The sequence below is a fragment of the Coffea eugenioides genome, chromosome 4 (assembly GCF_003713205.1).
Source record: "Coffea eugenioides isolate CCC68of chromosome 4, Ceug_1.0, whole genome shotgun sequence".
NCBI lineage: Eukaryota > Viridiplantae > Streptophyta > Magnoliopsida > Gentianales > Rubiaceae > Coffea > Coffea eugenioides.
Genome location: NC_040038.1, coordinates 11,254,199 through 11,277,102, shown reverse-complemented (window position 1 = coordinate 11,277,102; position 22,904 = coordinate 11,254,199). Strand labels below are relative to the sequence as shown.

The following is a 22,904-nucleotide window of genomic DNA, read 5'->3' as shown; positions in this document are numbered from 1 at the left end:
TGGAGAAATTCATTTTGTGAAATGTGAGGGATGAAAAAATCATTTTATAAAATGTGAGGGACGAAAAAATTTGTTTTATAAAATGTGGAGGACTATAGATTAGATTATGTAAAATATAATTTGACAAATTTACCCTTCAAAAATGATCACGTGCCTTGCACGTGATGGATTCCGACCAAAAAATGATCGGAAACCTAGTTAGGGACTAAATTTGACCGATGTGAATATGTAAGGGACATAAAATTACACTTTTAAAAGTAAGGGACGAAAAAATTCATTTTACAAAATGTGAGGGACGTTTTGGACGATTTTCCCGATTTTAATTATAGGATACAATTTTTATTGAATGTCATTTTTTTGTGTGTTTTTACATATTATTGTCTTTAGTATCTATAATTGTTAGTTTAATATCTATAAAATTGAGGATGAGCTAAATACACACCTCTAATTCATTAATGATTCGTACTACGAGCATTGATAACTTGTACAATTACTATTAAAAGTGTGAATTTAGTATATAATTATCGTATTGACGTATATTGTGCGAGTCGTAAAAGCCTCTAATCCATAATTGTGTCTTGCTATTCAAAATGGGATAACTGTAAAAACCTCTCTAGAGATTTCTAATAGTTGCACTAGCCTTCTGTCTATCATGGATTCCAATACTTAAATCAGGCCTATTACAATTGCTGCCAAGTGGACATCCGAAATTATCCCTTTTTTTTTTTTGAAAAAGAAATTATCCCATTTAAAATAGAGACTGTCCTCCCTTGATCAATATCCAAACAAATAATTAAGACAATCCACCTAAAATTACACAGTATCCTTAAGAAATGCTGTCGTTTTCAAGGTCCGAATATCTTATAATGTCCGGCCATAGTATCTCCCGGTCTCTCGCGCTCTCTCTCTCTCTCCTCTTCTTATCAGTCCTAAACCCAGAACCCTCGCCCTCGCCCTCGCCCGATCCAAACCATGGCCCTCTCAGTCGAGAAAACCTCGTCCGGGCGCGAGTACAAGGTCAAAGATCTGTCACAGGCCGACTTCGGGCGGCTCGAAATTGAGCTGGCTGAGGTAGAAATGCCGGGACTCATGGCATGTCGGGCCGAGTTCGGGCCTTCGCAACCCCTCAAGGGAGCCAGAATCACTGGTTCTCTCCACATGACTATCCAGACCGCCGTCCTCATTGAAACTCTCACCGCCCTTGGCGCCTCCGTCCGGTGGTGCTCGTGCAACATCTTCTCCACTCAAGACCACGCCGCTGCCGCCATTGCCCGCGACTCCGCTGCCGTTTTCGCCTGGAAGGGTGAAACCCTTCAGGTAATAGCCGGACGCAGAATTTCTACTCTCTTGTTTGTTTATGTAATAGATTTTTTTTGTTTACCTTTTTAATAATTTATATGCTTGAATTTTAATTTTGGTGGGCGAAGTTTATTTTTGAGGTAGAAATTTCTGAACTTTAGTAGATTCTTAAGGGTTATAATCAAAAGGCTTTGAAACTTGGGCTGAATTTCTTTAAACACATTGGTTGTTTAGTTGGAATATGAGGCTGAAGAAATTTTTGTTTGATTTTGTTGATGATTGACAGGAGTATTGGTGGTGTACTGAGAGGGCATTGGACTGGGGTTCAGAAGGAGGGCCTGATTTGATAGTGGATGATGGTGGTGATGCAACTTTGCTGATTCATGAGGGGGTCAAGGCAGAGGAGGAGTATGAGAAGACTGGGAAGTTGCCGGACCCGAGCTCAACTGAAAATGCTGAGTTTCAGATAGTTTTGGGGATAATTAGAGATGGACTTAAGGTGGATCCCAAGAAGTACCACAAGATGAAGGGGAGATTGGTTGGTGTTTCGGAGGAGACTACCACCGGTGTCAAAAGGCTTTATCAAATGCAAGCTAATGGAACCCTGTTGTTCTCCGCTATTAATGTCAATGATTCTGTTACTAAGAGTAAGGTAGTATTATTGATTTGGGTTCAAGTTCTTGTTTTCGGCCACTTAATTTCTGCATTTGCTGCATGCAGATGAATTTAAATGAAAGTTTGAATTACTGAGTAGGATCAGAAAATTGTCACTAGTGTTATTCTTGTATTCAGTTTTTTTTTTTGACCAAATTGGCATTGCCTACTGAATTGATGATAGTATGATTGGTATAGCTTGGTTATTGGCTTGAACATTGGCATCAAAATATAATTCATGCCCCATTTTGGTTAGTTACAAAAGGTTCTTTTTGTTTCTTTCTATTTTAATGGATTCTCAAAAGTATTCATTTTGGGAAATTCCTTCTTGAAATTGAGTGTTTTACAGTTTACATTTTTTATTGCTAGCAAATAATTTTTTAGTTGTAGATAACTTTTGATTGTAATGGCAATTTAGTTGGATGAAATGAAAGCATTAACAATTTGCTGAGCAAGTCTTGTAAGTTTGTTATCTTTCAGTTGTGATTGTGTTTTTCCGGTTGTGTCAGTTTTTATTGTTCATTTGATTAGCTTAAACGTATTCTTAATATGGTATGGAAGATATTGATATACATTTTGGTCTAGTCGATCAAGTATTCAGTGACTAATTTTTGCATTGGATATTTTGCTAGAGATCATGATTTTGATACACCAAAGTGAGATTCTTGTATGTTTATTGTAGAGAAGTTCTCTTTAGCCAGTTCTTTCTGGTTCTTATATCTATTAAATGCATTGTAGTTTGACAATCTGTATGGGTGCCGTCATTCCCTCCCTGATGGTCTCATGAGGGCTACCGATGTGATGATTGCTGGTAAAGTTGCTGTTGTCTGTGGATACGGAGATGTTGGTAAGGGTTGTGCTGCTGCTCTCAAGTCAGCAGGTGCTCGTGTGATTGTGACAGAAATTGACCCAATTTGCGCTCTTCAGGCCTTGATGGAAGGAATTCCAGTTCTAACTTTGGAAGATGTTGTCTCCAAAGCTGACATTTTTGTGACAACCACAGGAAACAAAGACATTATTATGGTGGACCACATGAAGAAGATGAAGAACAATGCAATTGTTTGTAACATAGGTCACTTTGATAATGAAATTGATGTGCTTGGTCTTGAAAACTACCCAGGCGTGAAACGGGTCACCATCAAGCCCCAAACTGACCGCTGGATTTTCCCCGAAAATGGAACTGGCATCATTATACTTGCTGAAGGACGGCTGATGAACTTGGGCTGTGCAACTGGACATCCAAGCTTTGTCATGTCTTGCTCCTTCACCAACCAGGTGATTGCACAGCTTGAGCTTTGGAAGGAGAAGGCAACTGGCAAGTATGAGAAGAAGGTGTACGTGTTGCCAAAGCATTTGGATGAGAAGGTTGCTGCCCTTCATTTGGGAAAGCTTGGAGCTAAGTTGACAAAGCTCACTTCTGGCCAAGCTGCCTATATTAATGTTCCAGTAGAGGGTCCATACAAGCCACCTCAATATCGGTACTGAGAGATGAACAACCTGGATGAAGGGCTTCTACTGGTACTTCTTTGGGTGTTGGTTTAGATGCTTTCGGTTGGCCGTTTCCTCGTTGATTCTGAGTTATGATAGTTATAGATCGTTTTAGATTGTGGTTCGACTCTGCCGTCTGGCAAATGAAGTCGTTTATGTAATGATGAGTAACGAAAAATGGTGAACTAATAAGTGATGCATATGAATCAGTTTATTGTCAAGTTTTAAAGCCATTGCTTGTTGCATCAGCTAATGCTGTTTTGTAATCTCCAGATGAAGCTTGCATAAACATCCTACCTTGCTGCTTTGATGTTGCAACATATGCAATGAAGATAAAAGCATTGTCAGAACTGCAAAAAGATTATCCCATGATGTTCTGCAATTGCACATGGGCATACAGCTTGAGACCAGAAATTTTGATTGGTGTCATTTTGAAGAGATGAGCTAAAAGAACAACCCCTAACTAGAGTATAGATCTCTGGTTTCATAAGAAGTTTATCCTTTCAAAAGAGTAGAGAGCCACAAGTCCTTGGGCTAGCATAGCCTTCTTTGATGGAAATTATTGTGGGAATCATGGATTAAACCCTCAACCTGTATGCTGTAACTCCCGAAAGAGCCTCCAAATTCACCAAGTGGCCACAAGCACAATTTGCTGGTGGTTGGTTACTTTTGAAAAGGACAGAGTTCAAATTCACTGAGTATATCTATAGCGGTTCAAGGTTGTTGGAGTTCTGAATTTGGATTCCAAGATTTAAAATTCAGTTTGATGCCTCAGCACTTATTCCACTTCTGAATTCTCATTGCTTTGAAATTGATTGTGGAAAATCAATAACAGAACAATGATTTTTGCTGGTACTCCAAATATTGGATGGTGAAATGTAAATCGATCAGGAAACATCTTGTTTGGATTGCTATTTTTTTCTAAAAAAATATTATATTTTTCGTGAACCATTTTAATCATTTTTTTTCACTTCATATACATCAAATTATTATCGTACACATTTATTTTTAAAAAAATCAAATTATTAATATTTCAGTGTACGTGACTAAAAAGTATAATTGAGCAATATATTGTTATGGACTATGCTAACAATTTGCCCAATTTGGCTGTTTCCAATAATATTACGGGTTAACGGTTATAAACCCATTCAAAACCCTGTCTGTCTTCCCCGATTCAATTCATAAAAGTCCAAAACCAGTTATCGTGTTTCAACACAAGTAATAATCCATCCATGGATACCGATATCCAGAACTCGAATATCCGGATCCTCTGCCGGAAACTTGTTCTCCCAAAACTCCATGATCAATCGGCAGAAATCCCCCAAATTCAGTGGCTAATCGGCTCCCCATTCTTCCCTTCCCCCACCATCATCGCAACTATTCGATGCATCAATTCTGCAGATTTCTCCAAAGAATCAGGTATTCTCTTGTCCCTTGGCTGCATAATGTACAAAACGATGATCAAAATTGTGATTATTTTTTTGGGTGTGGGGTTGAGCAGATGATATAAGGATACTGCTTCCAAAGGGTTTTGAGGTGATTGGGGCATTGATAGTGAAAAATGATCCAAATTTTGAGAATTCGGTTGGCGAGGCTGTTGATGCTGCTGTTAGATTGAGGAAGCTGTTGTATGGTGATGCTGGAGGAGGCTTTTCCGAAAAGGATCAAATGTTGGTTGGAGGAGTGGTGGATTTGAATAATGCTGGCGATGTCCAGTTCTTTACGTTCAAGACTGGAAATGTGAAAAAGATTGAGAAGATTAGTTCAATTTTATATGAAGAACAGCCTGAGAAGTATGTGTGGGAGAGAGGTTGTTTACTGCAATGCGAGCTTCAGATTAAGTTTCCAGTATACTATCCACCCAAAAATCCGAAAGGTAAATCATTTCCTTCTTTTTTGGTTTGACTGAAAAAAATATGTGGTTAGTGTGTGGTAGTTCAGAGTATGATATTGTGAATCAGATGTGCGCAAATTTAGTTTTATGGTTTCATAGTTAACTATTGATAGGGGCTTATTGGTGATCACTCGGTGTAAGGATTATGGAGGCATGTTTCTTTTTAATGTTGTTGCATTGCTTTTGAGATCAGCATTTTAAGAATTATGATCAGTGGGTCATTTAATTCAATTTATACGACAACCAATGTTTAGGTTAAGATATTTGTTACAAGTTGCTCTGAAGAAATAAATCCCTCTGCATTGGTTTATGGATTGGTAACCAACTTGTTGACAAGCTTTGCCAAATAAAATGGACGCATATTTTTCAATCTTGTTGGTGAATGGAGAAATAACATCAGTCATACCAAGCATTCATGGGATCTATGTGTGAGCTTATATTGAAAATTGCTCAAGACATGTGTCCTCCTGTTAGGATAGTGTAAATAGTTGGCTGTTAAATTACTGGAAAATACAGAATTTTAAGGAATTTGAAAGGTTTGAGGCACTTCTTAACTTCTACTGGCAGTTGCGTCTGTATAAGACAAAAAATTGTTTCGTGAATTCATAATTGATGCTTGCAGCTGGTTGAACAGACTTGATGGTGTTTTTTTCTTGAAGGCAGAATAAAAAAGAACAAAAAGTAGAAATGCTAGGTGTAATAGTGGGCTCGAAGAAATGAGAGATAAACAGTTTGATTGTCCCAAATCAACAGGAATTGATTTATTCAAAATCAGCATATTTTTTTTTGAAATAACTGTCGGACATGCTCAATTGCTCATAAAGCTTTGGGCACTAAAGAATCTCAACATTTATGATGATTGTAAGGTTCAGTTTGCTTTTGTAGAGTTTACACACTATAGGAATCAAAGTCCTGCATTAGGTCCAGTTCTAGCCAACTTTTGTGTGACAGAGCATTATTTATGCTTAAGACTGAAAGAGATGCTCAGTCCTTGTCACGCTAATCCTCAATCGGTCTTTGTGGTTTTCCTCCCAATTTCTATCAATTTGCTTGTTGGTAATCCACAATCAACATGACATCTAGGATGGAGTTCCTTTATTCATATTATGCTTTATTCGGCCATCAGGAACATCTGTCCCTGGACAAGGCGGTGGATGGGCCAGGAAATTGCCTGATTACATTTCCTGGACTTACTGCTATAACTAGTAGTCTATAGTTGCGTTCAATAACCAAGTGCAAGAGTATGTTACTCTGTTACATATTGGTTTTCAGTTTGTTTGAATGAGTAAACAGATTATGCCACATAGCTTCTTTCTTCATGTTTCTATAATTTTTTTTCTTTTTGTTTTAATTTGAGATGTGTGTTTAATTGACCAGATCTTTGAGGTTGTTAACTACTATATGCATTTGACAGAAGTGGAGAAGATGTACATTCGTGCTACTGAAGTTGTCGTGAGTAATTTGGTGGATCTGAAAACCACATACATTATGGAAGCTAATGGACCTTCAGCAGGCGAACAACCTGTCGTCCTTTCTGGCACAGATTTGGAGCTGCACAAGGAAATGTCAAGTACAACTTCTCAAGAATCTAAAGTAAAGACGTTTGCTTGTTCTGACCTTTGCTTGAAGGCTGGGAAAGCGATATCTTATACTTCTATTGAGGAGGTAAATTTAACAAGGGTTTCTACACAAAGTCCTTCTCATGTGGTTCTGTATATTTCTAACAGACTTAGGAAACATTTTTTAAAAATTTTCTGTGTCTTATCAATCTTTTTGAGTGCCCTTTTAATGGTTACACTTCTTAGTATGCAGATATAATCCATGTGAGTATCCTGAGTAACAGATCAAAAAGGTCTCTAAAACCTGCTGCACCTATTGCTGAATATTATCCTGGTATTGACTTTTCACTGAGCTATGTCTAGTGAATCATTTTAACATTTAAAGATTCATAAGGGTTCCCTATTCATTCTGCTTTGTCCTTGTTTTGGAGTGTATCTGTATTGATAATTTATTCTGATTTACAAACCAGCTTGTTCACTAACTTGTTCTCTTTTCAGCAGTGGAAGATGCTAAAGTTTTGGTTGTGGATCATAAACTAGAAGTGCTCTGTTATGCAGCAAAGGATCTTTCATTGGCCGCTGCAGTTTCCAAGTTGATCATTCCTGCACTTGTTGATCAGATACTTTCAATGAGAAACAAGATCTTGTCCCATCTTTTAACAGAACATCCGCAGGTTTTTGTGACCAGCTTCCAAACTCCGGTTAATTTTTTAATTATCCATGAAAACGATGATAATTGTGTCAGGAATGGGTGGCTGAAGCTGATCATTCTTGCACTTCTAGATATCAAATTAATAAAAGCTTACTACTCTTGTGTCACAACGAGCATCACATTAATGTGCATGCATCTCAAGTTTTTCCACTTTCATTTCATGAAAAGTTTGTCATGTTGAGTTTTCTGTAGAAGCTTTTGCTCATTCTTACTGGGAAAGCATTTTGCTGTTCTCTAATTTAGACCTTATTGATTTGCTTTGTGAAACTTTGATAGCTGTTTTTGTGAAATGACCAAAATTTTTTGTGATTGTGCAGCTACAACCATACCACTTTGTTCCTCCTGGATTTTTTATTCCCATTACCATTTTTTATGAACTCAGTTATGGGGAAATGGAAATGAAGCAAGGTGATGTGGATTTCGACCTTAAATTACCAGTTAAATTTTGCGTGAAGTAATGTACGTTATGCGTAAAAAATGCTGAATAAGATGGATCTTAGAAGAATCTAGTTCCTCCTTTTTCCGTTTTTTTTCTGCGCAAAATTTTAAAAAAGAATTTTGTCATGTCACAAACGATGAGGATCTGATTGAGAAGCAGAACACACTGAAGAATGAAAAACTCTAGCTTTTCTGGCATGATTTGCAATATATGGGTGAAAGATGCTCTGGTCACATTTATCAAAATGGTTCAGTGGCAAATTTTTCTTTCCAATTATTCTTTGCTTAAAGTTCATGTTTGCTGCAGAAAACATCACTTTGTGCCCCAGGGTGAGTGAAAAATGAAAAAAGCAAAAGGAGAGATTGAAAGACAAAAGTATCTGCCTTTATCTAGGGACTAGAAGTTTCTAAATGAGTAATCATTTGTTTAGTATTATTATTCTGCATATGTTTCACAGGCTCTTGAATACTTTGTATCTAATTTTCTTTTTGCAGTTGAAACCAGAAAAGCCCTTCATATTAGATTTGGATTACCATTAGATCGTCCACTCCTAAGAGTCGTGAATGCCATTAACTTATCTGTTAAGGACAATAAAACTACTGGCAGTGCACTTAGGAAAGGTATTTTTAAACAGAAGATTTCATTTCATGTTACTGGAAATGCAAAGCTATAGTTTTGTTGCATTGATGTGCTCATTGTCTTGTGTACATTTGATTCAGGTTCATCTTTGCTTAAAGATGTTCATCTTGGTATCCCAAGCAGTGGGGGTAAGTGACTTTGTTGGTCTGTACATTTGCACTTCCATGTTGCTTGAGAGTGCATCTATTTTGATGCTTTATATTGGATTGTACCATTTTGGTATATCCTGATGATTTTTGCAGTCTCTGGGGGCACAGTGTCTCTTATTCAAGGTTCCTATGAATACTATCATTACCTCCTTGATGGATTTGACGATTCGGTAATAACCTTTTGGTGCAATTCAATAAGTAATTTTTTGGGATAGAACCTGCCATATGTCATGTTTCTTAAGATTGAGTTGTATTCACTTAATCTTGTTTTAAGTACATGGTCAGTTTCCAGATTGCCGCGAAGTTTGTGAATCAACTATTGACTAGTAAAAATTTCAACTTTTATTAAGCGGGTGAGCTGGATCTTCACTTTTGCTAGTGCAGAAATTAGAACATCTTGGCATTCTGAATTTGCATATATCCTTTTAATCAGTACCTGGAGGCTTTAGGCTAAAGCACAAGAAGGTGGAAAAGTAACAGCCTTTGTATTCTGAAAATACTTGTGGGTTGTGTTAAATTGTAGACGAAAAGTAACAGCCTTTACCTAAGGTTCTTAAGAAAGTGAAGCGGCAATATATTTGAATTTGAAATTGATAATACAGTTATATTACCTCAAGAAGTTAAGTTAAAATAGACATATCTAAGTCTTTGAAAGCTTCCTTAATATTATCAAAAGGTTGGCCTCCTAAAGATCAAATGGTAAAAAATCAAATGCCTGAATAACTTTAGTATTTGGAAATAGCACAGGATTATATATCAAGTGAGTCTTCAAATTACAAATTAACTGAAGTATAAATGTCAAAACTAACTATTATAAAAGCTGCTGTATACACCTTTAGGATAGTACTTTTTCAGCTTCCTCTCTGACAATTAAAATTTTCATCTGCTTATTTTTTGTTAGGCGAGAGATTATTTTTGGATGCTCATTGGTTTTCAAATTTTGATGGCTTTTGGAAGGTCCAACCTTGAGATTTTAGGGCATTTATGTTTATATTGATTTTTTAATTCAGTTTTTCGTGTTATACTAATAAATGTCATCAATTTTACTCTGGATCTAATATGTGCTTATTGTGGTTGATATGTTATTTCTCAATTGCTTGGCTAATTACTTTTGTCATATTTTGGATAAATAAATGCTTTCTGTTGTTTGATAGTACAGATTTTTCAGAGAGCAATTGAGTGCCATCCTTTTTATACTTGTAATTCTTGGTTTTCCTTACAATTGATTATATGTGAAAATGAAACTACCAGGGCTGGGGGTGTGCTTATCGTTCTCTGCAGACTATTGTTTCCTGGTTTAGGCTCCAACATTACAGTGGAATTGATGTTCCTTCACACAGGTATCAAAGTTTCTTGCTGAGGATCACCACTAATTTTTCCTTTTTTGGTCAAAAACTGAAGATCACCACTACTGCTTATTTGAATTTGTAAAAATGATGGATTAGTTTTGTTATGCTTTGCTTGGTGTAAGGTGAGTTCATTGTCATATTCATTAGACAAAGAAAACTCTATGCACATTTTAGTTTTTCAAACTTTTGGCATATATGTGAGTCCTGATACAATCAAGTTAATTTAAGAAAAGGAACTTATTCTGTTTACAATCAGTGGACATTGTATCCGATTTCACATCCATATTTGCATGAAAAAAGTATACTTACTCCTACGAACCAATCAAGATAAAAAAGGCAACAGGAATGAATAGATTGAGTAAGAATATACTAGATTTTGTATCTCTGAAGCCTAATGAATAATATTGTAATAAACAACATTCTACAAGAACAGGAGTTTGATTGTCAAACTTGTCACTGGATTTGGAGAAGTGCTTCTGTTCAAGTTTCAAGTGAGATATTATATAAGTCATGTTTCAAAGTAGAGAGTAATGCCATGTAGTTATAGTGACCACATTAGCCTATACTTGACCTTTGAAAGTAGAAAGTCTAAAATATCTTGAAAGCAAATTATTGCAGTTATGAGTGATGGGTAGAAATAATCTCTTGTAGATGGCTATGCATAATACTTTGCTGCAAAGTAGCCTAGTGTTTGGTATTTTTAGTATCCATTTTGCTTCATCTTAGTGGCAAAATCCACTTTTCAGGGAAATACAACAGACACTTGTGGAGATTGGCGACAAGGATCCTTCTTTTATAGGGTCACGTGAGTGGATTGGAGCTATCGAGTTGAGCTTTGTGTTAGACAAGCTTCTTGGGGTATATGTGAATTTCTTCTTATGACTCTGATGTGCAGTATTGGAAATTTAAATTAGTCATTTTGCTGTTCTGTGTAAGTCATAAGTGCTTTAGCAAATTCTTTTTCTGTTCTAGATTGGTACATTGCGGGAATCACTTGCTTGTATACTTGATACAGCATTAGTATAGATCTCGATCCACAGATGTATTCTTTAAACTTATAAAGTAAATTGTTTATCAACAGGTTAGTTGTAAAGTGATAAATGTCAGATCTGGAGCTGAGCTTCCTGAGAAATGTCGAGAGCTGGCATTGCATTTTGATACTCAAGGAACACCTGTCATGATTGGTCAGTTATACATATTCTACTCTTTCCTTTCCATTAATATATGACACTGTGTTTTTTTTTTTCCATTAATTTATGATGCTTCAGTAATCAAGGAAATTTGCTTTTGTGACTTATTGGCCAGTCGAAATATGTAGTCAAACCCTTACCACTCAATATATATTGCAGGTGGTGGTGTCCTGGCATATACTCTTCTAGGTGTTGATTATAATGAAGTAAGTGGAGATTGTGCATTTCTTATACTTGATCCTCACTATACCGGCACTGATGATCTCAAAAGGATAGTCAGTGGTGGATGGTGTGGCTGGAAAAAAGCCATTGACAGCAAAGGGAAACATTTCTTCTTGCATGATAAGTTCTACAATCTTTTGCTGCCTCAAAGGCCTAATACAGTCTAGTTAGTAGTTGCTTTAGCACTAGTTGGTGCAAAACCATTTTGAAGCCATTTGCCTTTTAATGTAGACTTGTAGGACATACAAAAACTGGTTGTATTTTCTTCATTTTTGGGAAGAAAAAAGAAAGGCAAAAGGGGACGGGAGGCGGGGGGAGGGTTTGAAATTAATTGGTGATAGGATGCAATTTGATTTGGTTTCATGTAGTGGGAATTCTTTGTTTTTGATCATGTACTGGAAATGAGGTATGTTTAGAAGTCACTGTTGAAGATTGTGTGGTGTAAATTATTCATTACTTTGTTATGCTAAAGGTTGTTTTTCATTCCATCTACATCGTTTATTACGACAGTTTTCCATCTCCTGTTCTTTTTAACAGTGTTCGGTACTGGAAAGTTGAATAGGGCAGATACCTTCAGCAGTTGGAATGGGACATTGTTTTTACCCCCCTTTTGTCTGAATTGCGTCAGATGAGAGAAATCCTCTCATCATGAGTCTGGGTTATTAACTGATTGTGGTAGGCTCATTAAGAGCATCTAAATATGACAATTCTATAGGGATTTTCTCTTGATACATGAACATCAATGATTTGGAAGGCACTGGAACTGGATGCAACACAGCGTCAAGTAGTCCCAAGTTCTTCTCATTGATCTCTGCAACTGAGCTACCAGCAACAAAGATCGCCCATTCCACCACCTTTGAATATCATTAAGGGTTTTTCTTGTCATCTCCCTCAGTTAAAGCAACGAGGATCATGCAATCAAATAGCTAATCCAACAAGAAAAACAAAACAAGCCAACTCTCAGCTGTTGCATGTACAATCCAAACAGTCCTAGGCCTTGTTTGGATTGCATTTTTTTGTAGAAAAATTACTGTAGTGATTTGATATATGTGAGATAAAAGGGTGATTGGAAAATGTGTTTATAAAAAAAGTAGCAATTTTTCGTTGGAAAATTGCTGTACTAGTTCAAGGTTTTTAACACTTCTTGAAAGTCTTGTATTCAAGTCTCATCAGTATGAATTATAATGTAGCCTTCTACTCATGGAACAATGAAAGAAATACAGCTATTTTGAAAAAAAGGCAATATGCTTTCTTAAGCAATTTACTAACAACTACTAGTAAGTACTATAAAAAATTGACCAAAAACTAGTTAGGCAGCATTAGAACATCATATGTCATTAATGTACTCAAGGATGCCGACTAACAAGCGACTCAAAGTCAAGAATAGCATTTCCATTGCGAGTGAGGAGGACAGAAGGCTGAGGACTGGAACCTTGTTCAAGCATGCACTTGTGGCAAAATCTTAACCAACCCTAGTAGGCTCAAGTGGGTTAGTTATGATTAAATTTTTAACTTTAAAAATAAAAACCGTCAATTGGATCGGTTTATGTTAACTTAATTCTGTTTATCAACGTAAATAATATTTGTATTTCTATGGCAGTTTCGACATAAAATGCTAAATTTACCTTTCTCAAATCTAAACGTAATTTGAATTTGAGAAAGAGTAGCAATTTTGTTATTCAACAAAAGTTATTGTGAAAATACAATTTGGATTGTAACTGTGGAATCTAAGTCGTGATCCTGACAAAAACTTGATTTCAACTTATAGACTAAAGAGCATGAAATACATGTTGAAAAGGAATTCGAGACGATCAAAGAGACATGATATGATTGATGTGACTTGACTCAATTTAATACAGTACAATCATAAATAACGAATTTTTTTTTCATTTTCAATATGAATCCAAAAGTATTTGAAGAATTATATATTTTTTTTGGAAAAATAAAAATTATTATTATTATTTTTTTGGAAAAAAACGAAATTAAGTTTGAGAATTTAGAGTACAGTATGACAGGATGTTTCTATTTATCTCTGTCAACCTTCGGTTTATTCTTGTAGCTGCTTGCCAGCCCTCTCAAACTCAAACAATGGCGCTTCTCAAATATTATCCCATCATCCATTTTCCTTCTTCTCCTCCTTCCTTTCCTCTGCTTAACGATCATCATCCCTCAACACCTAAACTCTTCAAGCTTACCAAAGCATCCCATATTCAAATATCCGTTTCACTTTCCTCCCCTTCTTCTTCTCCTCCTCCTCCTCACACTTCTACTGTTCCTCAGTCGTCAACTTCACCAATTTTCCTACCATTTCTTCAAGGAAACTCAAATTCAGAAACCGAACTAAACCCACCTCAAGAATCGTCAAAAGATGAAAACTTTGACTCCAAAGTTAACAGAGATGACCCACTTATCAGATTCTTCAAGTCTCAAACTTCGAACCCGGACCCGGACCCGGGTAAAGAAGGCAAAATTTCCGTCCGGAAAAACCGAAAATCCTCTTGGCACCTAGCTTTTGAAACTGATAATTCACCTCAAGGTGATGAAGAAATTGAAAATTTTCAACTGGGTTCTCCTTTAGTTGACTCAAATTCAGTTAGTACCAGTGAATCAAAAGTAGGTGGGATGGTTGGGGAAATATTAGAAAAGGCGAAGACTTTGCCGGACAACTCAACTCTAGGTGAGGTTTTGGGAGGATTTCAGGGGAAAGTGAGTGAGAAAGATTGTTGGGAGGTATTGGGAATGCTGGGTGAGGAAGGGCTAATAAGGAGTTGTGTGTATTTTTTTGAATGGATGAGATTGCAGGAGCCTTCTTTGGTTTCTCCTAGAGCTTGTTCCGTTCTGTTTCCCCTTTTGGGGATAGCAGGAATGGGAGATGAGATATTGGTATTATTCAGGAACTTGCCTGATGAGAAAAGATTCGGGGATGTTCATATTTATAATGCTGCAATTTCAGGACTTTTGGGATGTGGGAGGTACTAATTTGTTTGCCTTATGGCACTCATTTCAGTTTCACGTTGGTTTCCTACTCTTTTCTTTGTGTAATTTATAAGTTTTCTTGTGCATTTCCGTGGTTTATAGTACCATCTTTAATCCGCTCGAACCTTGAAATATCCTCTCTTGAATTTCTAATGGTATGTGTTTGTGGTAGTACTAGGTTGGCTTCTTATACAATTGAGGTTTTCGTTATTGGATCATATTTTCATAGGTAATGAAAGTCCTTTGCCACGCCTTGCTTATCTTGTGATAGAATTTTGCACAAGAAGGTTTAAGGATGATGGCAGTTTTCTAAGTTGTGCGCTTTTCTTGTTAAACCAGCATTATTGTGCTTGATCAATAAAGATAATTGAATGCACTTGCACTTTCGTAGTTCTTGCCAGATGCACATACCTTTTAGTATTCTTTAGATGTCACCCTGTGTATTTCTCTCTCTCTCGTATTGGCATGTCTTAAACTAATTCTAGCTATATCTGCAAACATAAAGGTTGATTTTCCTCGTGTTTGCTTTACTGCATTTGAAGGTATGATGATGCTTGGGGAGTATACAAATCAATGGGAACAAATAATGTCCAACCAGATCATGTGACGTGCTCCATTATGGTTACAGTTCTGAGAAAGAAGGGTAATAGTGCTAAAGATGCATGGGAGTTGGTTGAAAAGATAAAAACAAAAGGAGTCAAGTGGAGTTTGGAAGTTTCAGGTGCGTTAATCAAGTCCTTTTGTGAGGAGGGACTGAAGAAGGAAGCTCTTATTATCCAATCAGATATGGAGAAAAGAGGGATTTCTTCCAATGCTGTTGTGTATAATACAATCATGGATGCATATTGTAAATCAAACCAGATTGAAGAAGCTGAGGGTCTTTTTGTCGAGATGAAGGCTAAGGGAATTTCACCCACTGCTGCCAGTTATAACATTCTAATGGATGCTTATAGCAGAAGAATGCAGCCTGAAATTGTTGAGAAACTGATGCTAGAGATGGAAAATGTGGGGTTGGAGCCTAATGTCAAATCATATACATGTTTAATTAGTGCTTATGGAAGGCAGAAAAAAATGAGTGACATGGCTGCAGATGCATTCTTGAAAATGAAAAAGGTTGGTATAATTCCTACGTCACATTCTTATACAGCTCTCATTCACGCCTATTCAGTAAGTGGCTGGCATGAGAAAGCTTATTTGGCTTTTGAGAATATGCAAAAGGAGGGAATTAAACCCTCCATTGAAACCTATACTGCTCTGCTTGATGCATATAGACGTGCTGGTGACACCCAAATGCTGATGGAGATTTGGAAGATGATGATAAGGAATAAAATTGATGGCACACGGGTGACCTTTAACATTCTCTTGGATGGATTTGCTAAACAAGGACACTATGTTGAAGCAAGAGATGTAATATGTGAATTCAGAAAAACTGGATTTGAACCAACCATAATGACTTATAATATGTTAGTGAATGCGTATGCAAGGGGAGGACAAGAATCAAAATTGCCACAGCTTCTGAAGGAGATGGCTGCATTGCAACTGAAACCTGATTCTATCACTTATTCTACGATGATATATGCTTATCTACGTGTCCGAGATTTTAGAAGGGCATTCTTTTATCACAAGCAGATGGTGAAAAGTGGGCAGGTTCCAGATGCCAGATCATATGAGAAGCTTAGGGCAATCTTGGATGCGAAGGCCAAAATAAAGAATAGGAGGGATAAGAGTGCTCTTATGGGTATAATTAATAGCAGCTTGGGTTTGATGAAACAGAAGAAAAAAAGGAAAAAAGATGAGTTTTGGAAAAATAGAAAGAAACGGTCAAGAACACATGGCACAGCCAAAGCTGGAAGCTGAAACTTAGGTCCTTGTCTTTATTTTCAGATTGGAGTTCTTTAACTTTGATTAGCTCTTAAATTCAGCCCTACATTACTAGGCTGGACCATATTTTAATTGTCCAGAAGTGCATAGGAGATTTTGCTCGAATTTTAGGTTGAAAGCTTGAGATCTGCTGCTCTTGGAGCAGGATCTGTAGCTTTTATGATGGAGCCACCAATGTATTTCTCAAGAAGTAATACATGAATTTAGAAGCTGGGGAATGACCATTGTGGCAAGGTAAAAGCTACTTTTGAATTAGATACTTCCTATATAGAGGCTACTTTTTGTACATCTACATGTCACAGAAATGTAGTTGCTCTTCTTTGTTTTGGGCATAATAATGTATCCGCACAAACTATATACTGATAATTTCCATATCTTGATAGTATTTCTAGAAGAATAGAGATTGAATAATATGTAGTTATTACTTTAGCTCTGCGACTTCTCTTGGAGGATTTAAGTTTTGATGTTTATTACCATTACCATGTAAAAATAATTCGGAATTATAAAACAACTGGATATTTTGTTTACTTATCGAGCAAACGTAAATTGGCTTCAGTAGGTTCATTTAAATACTTTTCTTGACTAAATCACAAAGAAATCAGGATTTCGAATTCAGAAAGCGTGAAATCTCAGGAGTTCAATTTGCTTAGTCTTGGTACTCTAAGATATGTGAAAAAATTACCTGAAGCAAGGTAAAATTGTTGTGAACATGGAAAACATGGATAATCATGCTCTTAATTCTTGTACTGAGCTTGAAGTTGAAGTATTCAGATATTGGGAACTCATAGAATAAAATGTAAAAATATTTGGACACTCTTAGATTATAGCACAAAAACATTGTCCAAAGCAACATACTGGTGGACGCTATACCTCTTGTCATCAAAAACGAAAAATGACAAAAAGCTTAGTTTTAGATTTAGGCCAAAGAGCTTGTTTATTTGGACTTTTGTTCGATTAATTTAAGATGTGAATATTACAGATGAATTCGCCGAGTAATAAGAAAGCAGCAATTTAGCTTAGTGAGAATCTTGAAGAATTGAAATTTCCCAAATGAAGCTTGAGAGTATAAAGGCCATTACACTTGAAATGGCAAGGAAGTTAAAAATACATCAAGTGTACAATGATGAAGTTGAGGATGCAAAATGGCTACTTGAGCATCATGTCTTTTCCCCTATGAATTTTTTAATTAATTTCGGTTTGCTTTCAGGTATATTTCGGGTGGCTTTACATTTCCTTCCGAGGATCCATCTGCATAGTTTTACAAGATGGCCTTCAAGGTACTCATAAAGGCTGGCTGTGACCAACACGAGAAAAGTAGTCATTGCATGAGTGGTTATATATGCAGGCATAAACTTGTTCTCAGAAGATGAGAATATTTTGTGGATTTGGCCCTGGACCCGCAATGTTTGAAAACTAGAAAGCTGAAAAGACTCTCTGAATTATGAGCGGCATTTGGAGGATGTTGTGGCGAATTCTGAGGACTGAGACAGTACTGTAGTGGAAAGACTTGGCAATGGACATTGTTATGCTGTCTCTGAGAACTGCTAAATGCTTAGTTTTGAGGACTTTCAGGGAAGCCTTTTTGGATATCTCAAACGCTTGGGGTCATGGGATCAGTCTTAATCTCTATGAATTAATTGATCATGTTCTGAGCTCTCGTTTGACAAGCCCTGATCACCATGATGGCAGATAAAGTTTCCTGAAAAGGTCAAGATTATTGTTTGGCTGATTCCACATTTCATTGGGGGATATTCTGGTGTAACATGTTTATTTTCCTCGTGATCTGCTAATCCTAACTATATGGAATCATAAGTAGGAGTAAAAGTCATTCAACTGGTTATAATCCTCATAGGACTTCGAGCAAAAGATGTTTGTTGGGCTGCCGGAATTAAAGGGGGAAAGCCGGCTTGGTTCATGTTAACATATTGGAATTCTATGTTGCATGCTTAAGACAGACTTATATAAGAATATCAATCAGAAATAGAGATGTTTGTAACATATCTCACTATCTCCACACACTCCTCCTCACCCACACAAACACCCCCTCCTTCCAAAGATGTTGCTTGGACCACGGGCGAATGGTTGCAGGTGCAACTGTTTCTAGCGGTTTTCTGCATTTTGCACACCGCGTAATTTTGTTTGCACAATGTGTAACTTTAGAACCAATTTTTATGGGTTTCACACACGTTGTTAAAAATGAGGTACAAGAAGTGATCTGGACTATATAATTTTTTTGGGTCAAATCCTGGTCGTGCACTGTTCAGGGACGATTATCAGGTCCTTTTGATGATCGTTCTTGCCTCGTCTCTGTTGTTTTTGGGCGTTGATGAGACCCTTTTACTTTTCTTGGATTGAGAGAAAAGGAAGAGTTGCCAATTCATTGAATGGGAGCAAGAATTTATTCATGATGAGGTTGGGTTCTGGACACTCACTCGAGGTATTCTTGGTGAATATCTGCCAAGAAGTTTCTGTACTTCTAGGTCTATTTCTTTCAACAATATGTGCACATTATAAAGATCAAAGAACTGCTTTAAATTTGTTTCATAACCAAGAATTTAATCTGAAGTTGAGGTTAAATATGGTGTCTTGTGCCTGCGTTTTAAGTTGTAACAAGGCGCTAAGCTGTGAGTGCGTGGGAGATAACGTGTCTTTTTCAGCATTTATCAAGGGATTAGAGACTCTCAAAGAAATGGAATTGAGGACTTCTAGGACTCTAGCGGATGGGGTTTTATTAAAATTAGCAGAGGGCTCTGTTTCTTTAAGTTCTTTGCTGGTCTACGATGGCGGTACTAAAGAGAGCTCGCTTCAATTAATTAGTCAATGCAGGGCTGACGTGCAAAAACTTGATTTGAGGTTGCCTCTTGATCTCGACAACGATCATCTGATAGCAGTGGCTGAGAATTTTGAGAATGAAAGTTAGTTTAATTGGCCTGCACTTCTTTTTTTTCTTTTCGGTTGATGGGTTTATGTAAGTAAATGGTCAGTAAATTGCTGGATAAAATTACCCCTGTATTTTGTCACGTGCAATGCTAATTTCAGAAATTAAGAGTAATTATCGACGAAATGGTCATAGATTTACTGATTAAGTTATTTAGTGGTCAATTATTAACAAAAAATAGTTCGATGGTCAAAACATGATCCAGCCAATAATTTAATGACCGCTGAGGTTTTTTGCCCTAATAACTACTATCACTCAGCATAAGGGGAAAAAATCTAACAAGAACATAATTGAGGAGGGGAAAAAAGAAGCAAATTCTAGTTTTCTCCACATCTCCCTATTCATCAGCATGTGAAGCGTAACCATGTTGCAGTTTAATTTATACTAATAAATTTAGTGACTGTACTAAATAACAATAACTTGGTATACTTGAATTTTCTTTGAGTTTGTGGCAATTAATTAAGTTGCAAAACCTAATAGTCATAATTTCTTTTGTTTATATTCTTTTATCAATTTGTTTTGCCCCCATTTTGCATACAACCCAATTTTGATAGGAAGAGAAAGAAGTAATGGAAGGTTTTGATCATATACATCACCTCTTGATTTTGTTTCTTAAAATATCTCGAACTATTGTACCTACTAGCATATACTATTAGACATTTCCTTTTCTAAAATGTATCAAAGGTAACTATTAGCTCTTCATTAAATCCATTAGACTTAAATATTGGTACAAAAATGATTGTAATCTTTTACATATCTCCCCTACTTAAAATGTAATATTTGGTAATTAAGAATAAGATTCGATCTTGTATTCATTTCTTCCTAGAAAGGGTTGTTTTATTCAGAAGATTTAGGCATATAAGTCTCATAAGAACCATAATTCAATTCAGTCAAAAAGGTATGGAGTATGAAAAACAGAAGCAACATCAAGAAGAACGACAAAAGCCTCAACTACTAATGGAGGGACAGAATATTCATGGTGGAAATTTGAACAATGGAGATGACATGTTTGTGAAGGTGATGACTGATGAGCAGATGGAAATCCTCGGGAAGCAAATTGCTGCTTATGCAACCATCTGCGAGCAACTAGAAGATTTGCATAGAGCCCTCATCTCGCAGAATGATCCTTCGCATTTCATGCTGAGAAATCCGTATCTTACCCCGTTGATGACAACTTCTTCCCTCCATAGGATTCCTCGAAGACAGCGTTGGAATCCAACTGCTCAGCAGCTTCAGATTCTTGAACGTGTTTTTGATCAAGGCAATGAGACTCCATCAAAGGAGAAGGTTAAAGATATCACTGCTGAATTGGCAAAACATGGCCAAATTTCTGAATCAAATGTCTACAATTGGTTCCAAAATCGTCGCGCTCGAATGAAAAAGAAGCAAGTTGTGGTTGAGAAGAAAAAGACTGAACCAGAAACGCAGATGGTCACTGAATCATCACTGGAGGAGGGAGAAAAGTTGAAGCCATCGGAGCCCATGATCGAAGGCCAAAATTACTGTGTTCAGAAGGTAAGTGCTGGGAACTCAATATTTTCCTTTGATGAACAAGGGATGGAAATGCAGCAGCCCTTGTTTGCCATAGAGGGCTTCCATCGAGGCATGTCATCAGACAAAGCGAAAATACATTACTTACTTGAAGATATGGATGTGAATCCACCAGGGTGCTATGACCCTTATCTTCATGCAGAATAGTATAGTAACGTGAAAAAATATTCTTTGCTAATTAGTTATAGACTTTTCAAGTTCTTGAGTTCTTCCTTTTTTCTTCTTCTTTTTTTTTTTTTATAATAAATTTTCTTAGAAAATAAAGGCTCATGCCTTCATGGGTTGGAAATTAATTTGTAGCTAGTGTCTTCTGGACTTGGCTAGTACATGATGATAATTTCTCTGGGCTCTTTTCTTTTTGTGCCTCTCTTTCAATTATTTCTTTTGATCTTTATGTTATGTTGACCATAATACTATTGCTACTTATGTTCTTGCATTCTCTTCAATTGTTTTGTTTCTCCACATCCTAGTAGTCAATATGTAGGTATATTTGATACACATATTGGACTAGCAGAATTTGGACTGGGGCATGTTGCATGGGGCCTTTGGCCCTTGACTTCATTTTGCAAGCTTTTGCTAAGATGGGAATAATGTGCTTTCAAAATCTTTATGGTGTGAACCAAGAAACTAAGGAATAATAATGATTACAGATTTTAGTCGAAGGCTCTTCATGATCAGTTGCATTTGCCATTATTAATTAAAATGCTACTTTGAACAATTTATATCATGGACAGCATATTAACTGTATATATAAAAGGCAGGTAAAAAAAAAAACTTCTTGTAAATAAATGTATACTGCTAGAAATATGTATAGAAAGCTAAAAAGCTTTTGTTGGTGCTCAAATCTGAAATTTGTGACCAGATCAAACAAACTGAAAGGATGCTCCCTGCAGATTTGGTCAACCACTACAGCTACATATACTTTTGGCTGATATCCAATCACAAAAGTACTCATAATCAAGAAAGTTTGCACATTCACTAATTAGTAATTATAAGTACTAATACAGTATCCAAACTCATAAGATTACCAAAGAGGTCCATCAACCAATCTCATTCATTCATGATATTCAGGTTCAGATTACTTATTAGTTCCTCCAGATGATGATGATGGCTTAACTTCAGCTTGACCATTATCCGGATGATCCGCCTTACGTTCTTCAACTTCACCATCTTTTTCTCCTGGTGATGATGCCTTGGCTTCTTCTGCTTCACCGTCAACACATGAAACAGGAGTACTATTATTAGTTCCATTATCAACATTACTGGTCTTACAAGTACTCCCTTCCTCTTCCTGTTCTCTTAATCTCAGTACAACAAAGGCAAAACAAAGCTCTTCGTTTATACCAATTCTAATAGCCCACAACTGTACCATCTGGCCTTCTTGGAGCCTGTTCTCTGTCAAAACTTTTTTCCAATCTCCTTTGAGCACATAAGATACACTCGGCTTGCCAAATTCCTTCCTCATCTTCCACCTGCTCAGGCCCACTTTCTCTACTTTCCCCGATGGCTCAATTATCTTTACCTCCATTGTATTGCAATGCGCTCCATCAGGGGTACGGTCTTTAAGGAATTCTAATTCTTCAGGGAGAAGAAATTCCTCCTTCATCTGGTTTACTGGAATGGAGAATCGGTTTTGAGCGAATTGAGTATCAGTTCTTGTTAGGCTTTTTTCTATCACCTTTATCTCTTTGCCTACTACCCCGCCTTCGGCTTTGGCTTTAATCCGCTCCTTGAATTCCTTAGGCAGAGGTGGAGAATCAAAACCAACAATAGTTACCTTCCTTTTCCTATCCTTCTTCTGCTTTAGGCCATAATCATCGTCATTATTATCATTATCACTAGCCGCCTTGTTTACTTTTCTCTTCTCTTTTTGGCTCGTAACTTTCCTGAATTTTTTTTCTACTTTCTTCTCTTGATGATCACTCGTTTCTTCCACTGCTGGATCTGATTCTGGCTTATGAAGA

General features: G+C 36.8%; 4 protein-coding genes across 6 annotated transcripts; all 4 read left to right on the top strand.

The window, feature by feature from the left end:
• The first annotated feature begins 910 nt into the window (after window positions 1-910).
• LOC113767393 (adenosylhomocysteinase) lies at window positions 911-3,713 on the top strand. The gene is made up of 3 exons (XM_027311474.1): window positions 911-1,317; window positions 1,586-1,951; window positions 2,692-3,713. Exons 1-3 carry the CDS (start codon window positions 973-975, stop codon window positions 3,436-3,438), a joined length of 1,458 nt encoding a protein of 485 aa, XP_027167275.1. The 5' UTR covers window positions 911-972; the 3' UTR covers window positions 3,439-3,713.
• Window positions 3,714-4,629: 916 nt separating this feature from the next.
• On the top strand, window positions 4,630-12,082 carry LOC113769600 (probable Ufm1-specific protease). Of its 2 annotated transcripts, none has more exons than XM_027314109.1 (13): window positions 4,630-4,860; window positions 4,943-5,317; window positions 6,750-7,000; window positions 7,141-7,228; window positions 7,396-7,568; window positions 7,924-8,014; window positions 8,540-8,665; window positions 8,765-8,812; window positions 8,927-9,003; window positions 10,085-10,173; window positions 10,929-11,040; window positions 11,264-11,366; window positions 11,532-12,082. In XM_027314109.1, exons 1-13 carry the CDS (start codon window positions 4,674-4,676, stop codon window positions 11,759-11,761), a joined length of 1,950 nt encoding a protein of 649 aa, XP_027169910.1. In that variant the 5' UTR covers window positions 4,630-4,673; the 3' UTR covers window positions 11,762-12,082. The 2 variants fall into 2 exon arrangements, with proteins under 2 accessions (XP_027169910.1, XP_027169909.1); XM_027314108.1 differs by having other exon boundaries at window positions 7,393-7,568.
• A 1,592-nt stretch (window positions 12,083-13,674) lies between these two features.
• Window positions 13,675-18,636, top strand: LOC113769535 (pentatricopeptide repeat-containing protein At5g50280, chloroplastic). Of its 2 annotated transcripts, XR_003468160.1 has the most exons (3): window positions 13,675-14,566; window positions 15,113-16,685; window positions 17,659-18,636. XR_003468160.1 is itself a non-coding variant. In XM_027314006.1 (2 exons), exons 1-2 carry the CDS (start codon window positions 13,683-13,685, stop codon window positions 16,425-16,427), a joined length of 2,199 nt encoding a protein of 732 aa, XP_027169807.1. In that variant the 5' UTR covers window positions 13,675-13,682; the 3' UTR covers window positions 16,428-16,825. The 2 variants fall into 2 exon arrangements, 1 of the variants encoding a protein (XP_027169807.1); XM_027314006.1 differs by lacking the exon at window positions 17,659-18,636 and having other exon boundaries at window positions 15,113-16,825.
• Window positions 18,637-20,289: 1,653 nt separating this feature from the next.
• On the top strand, window positions 20,290-21,087 carry LOC113769015 (putative WUSCHEL-related homeobox 10). The gene has a single exon (XM_027313505.1). The coding sequence runs from the start codon at window positions 20,290-20,292 to the stop codon at window positions 21,085-21,087; it is 798 nt and encodes a 265-aa protein (XP_027169306.1).
• Window positions 21,088-22,904: the final 1,817 nt, after the last annotated feature.

Coding starts and splice junctions, on each gene's coding strand:
- LOC113769015 (XM_027313505.1), top strand. CDS start 20,290: ATGGAGTATGAAAAACAGAAGCAACATCAAGAAGAACGACAAAAGCCT.
- LOC113767393 (XM_027311474.1), top strand. CDS start 973: ATGGCCCTCTCAGTCGAGAAAACCTCGTCCGGGCGCGAGTACAAGGTC. Junction 1,318..1,585: donor GGAAGGGTGAAACCCTTCAG/GTAATAGCCGGA, acceptor GATGATTGACAG/GAGTATTGGTGGTGTACTGA. Junction 1,952..2,691: donor ATTCTGTTACTAAGAGTAAG/GTAGTATTATTG, acceptor AATGCATTGTAG/TTTGACAATCTGTATGGGTG.
- LOC113769535 (XM_027314006.1), top strand. CDS start 13,683: ATGGCGCTTCTCAAATATTATCCCATCATCCATTTTCCTTCTTCTCCT. Junction 14,567..15,112: donor GGACTTTTGGGATGTGGGAG/GTACTAATTTGT, acceptor CTGCATTTGAAG/GTATGATGATGCTTGGGGAG.
- LOC113769600 (XM_027314108.1), top strand. CDS start 4,674: ATGGATACCGATATCCAGAACTCGAATATCCGGATCCTCTGCCGGAAA. Junction 10,174..10,928: donor ATTGATGTTCCTTCACACAG/GTATCAAAGTTT, acceptor TCCACTTTTCAG/GGAAATACAACAGACACTTG. Junction 11,367..11,531: donor AGGAACACCTGTCATGATTG/GTCAGTTATACA, acceptor TATATATTGCAG/GTGGTGGTGTCCTGGCATAT.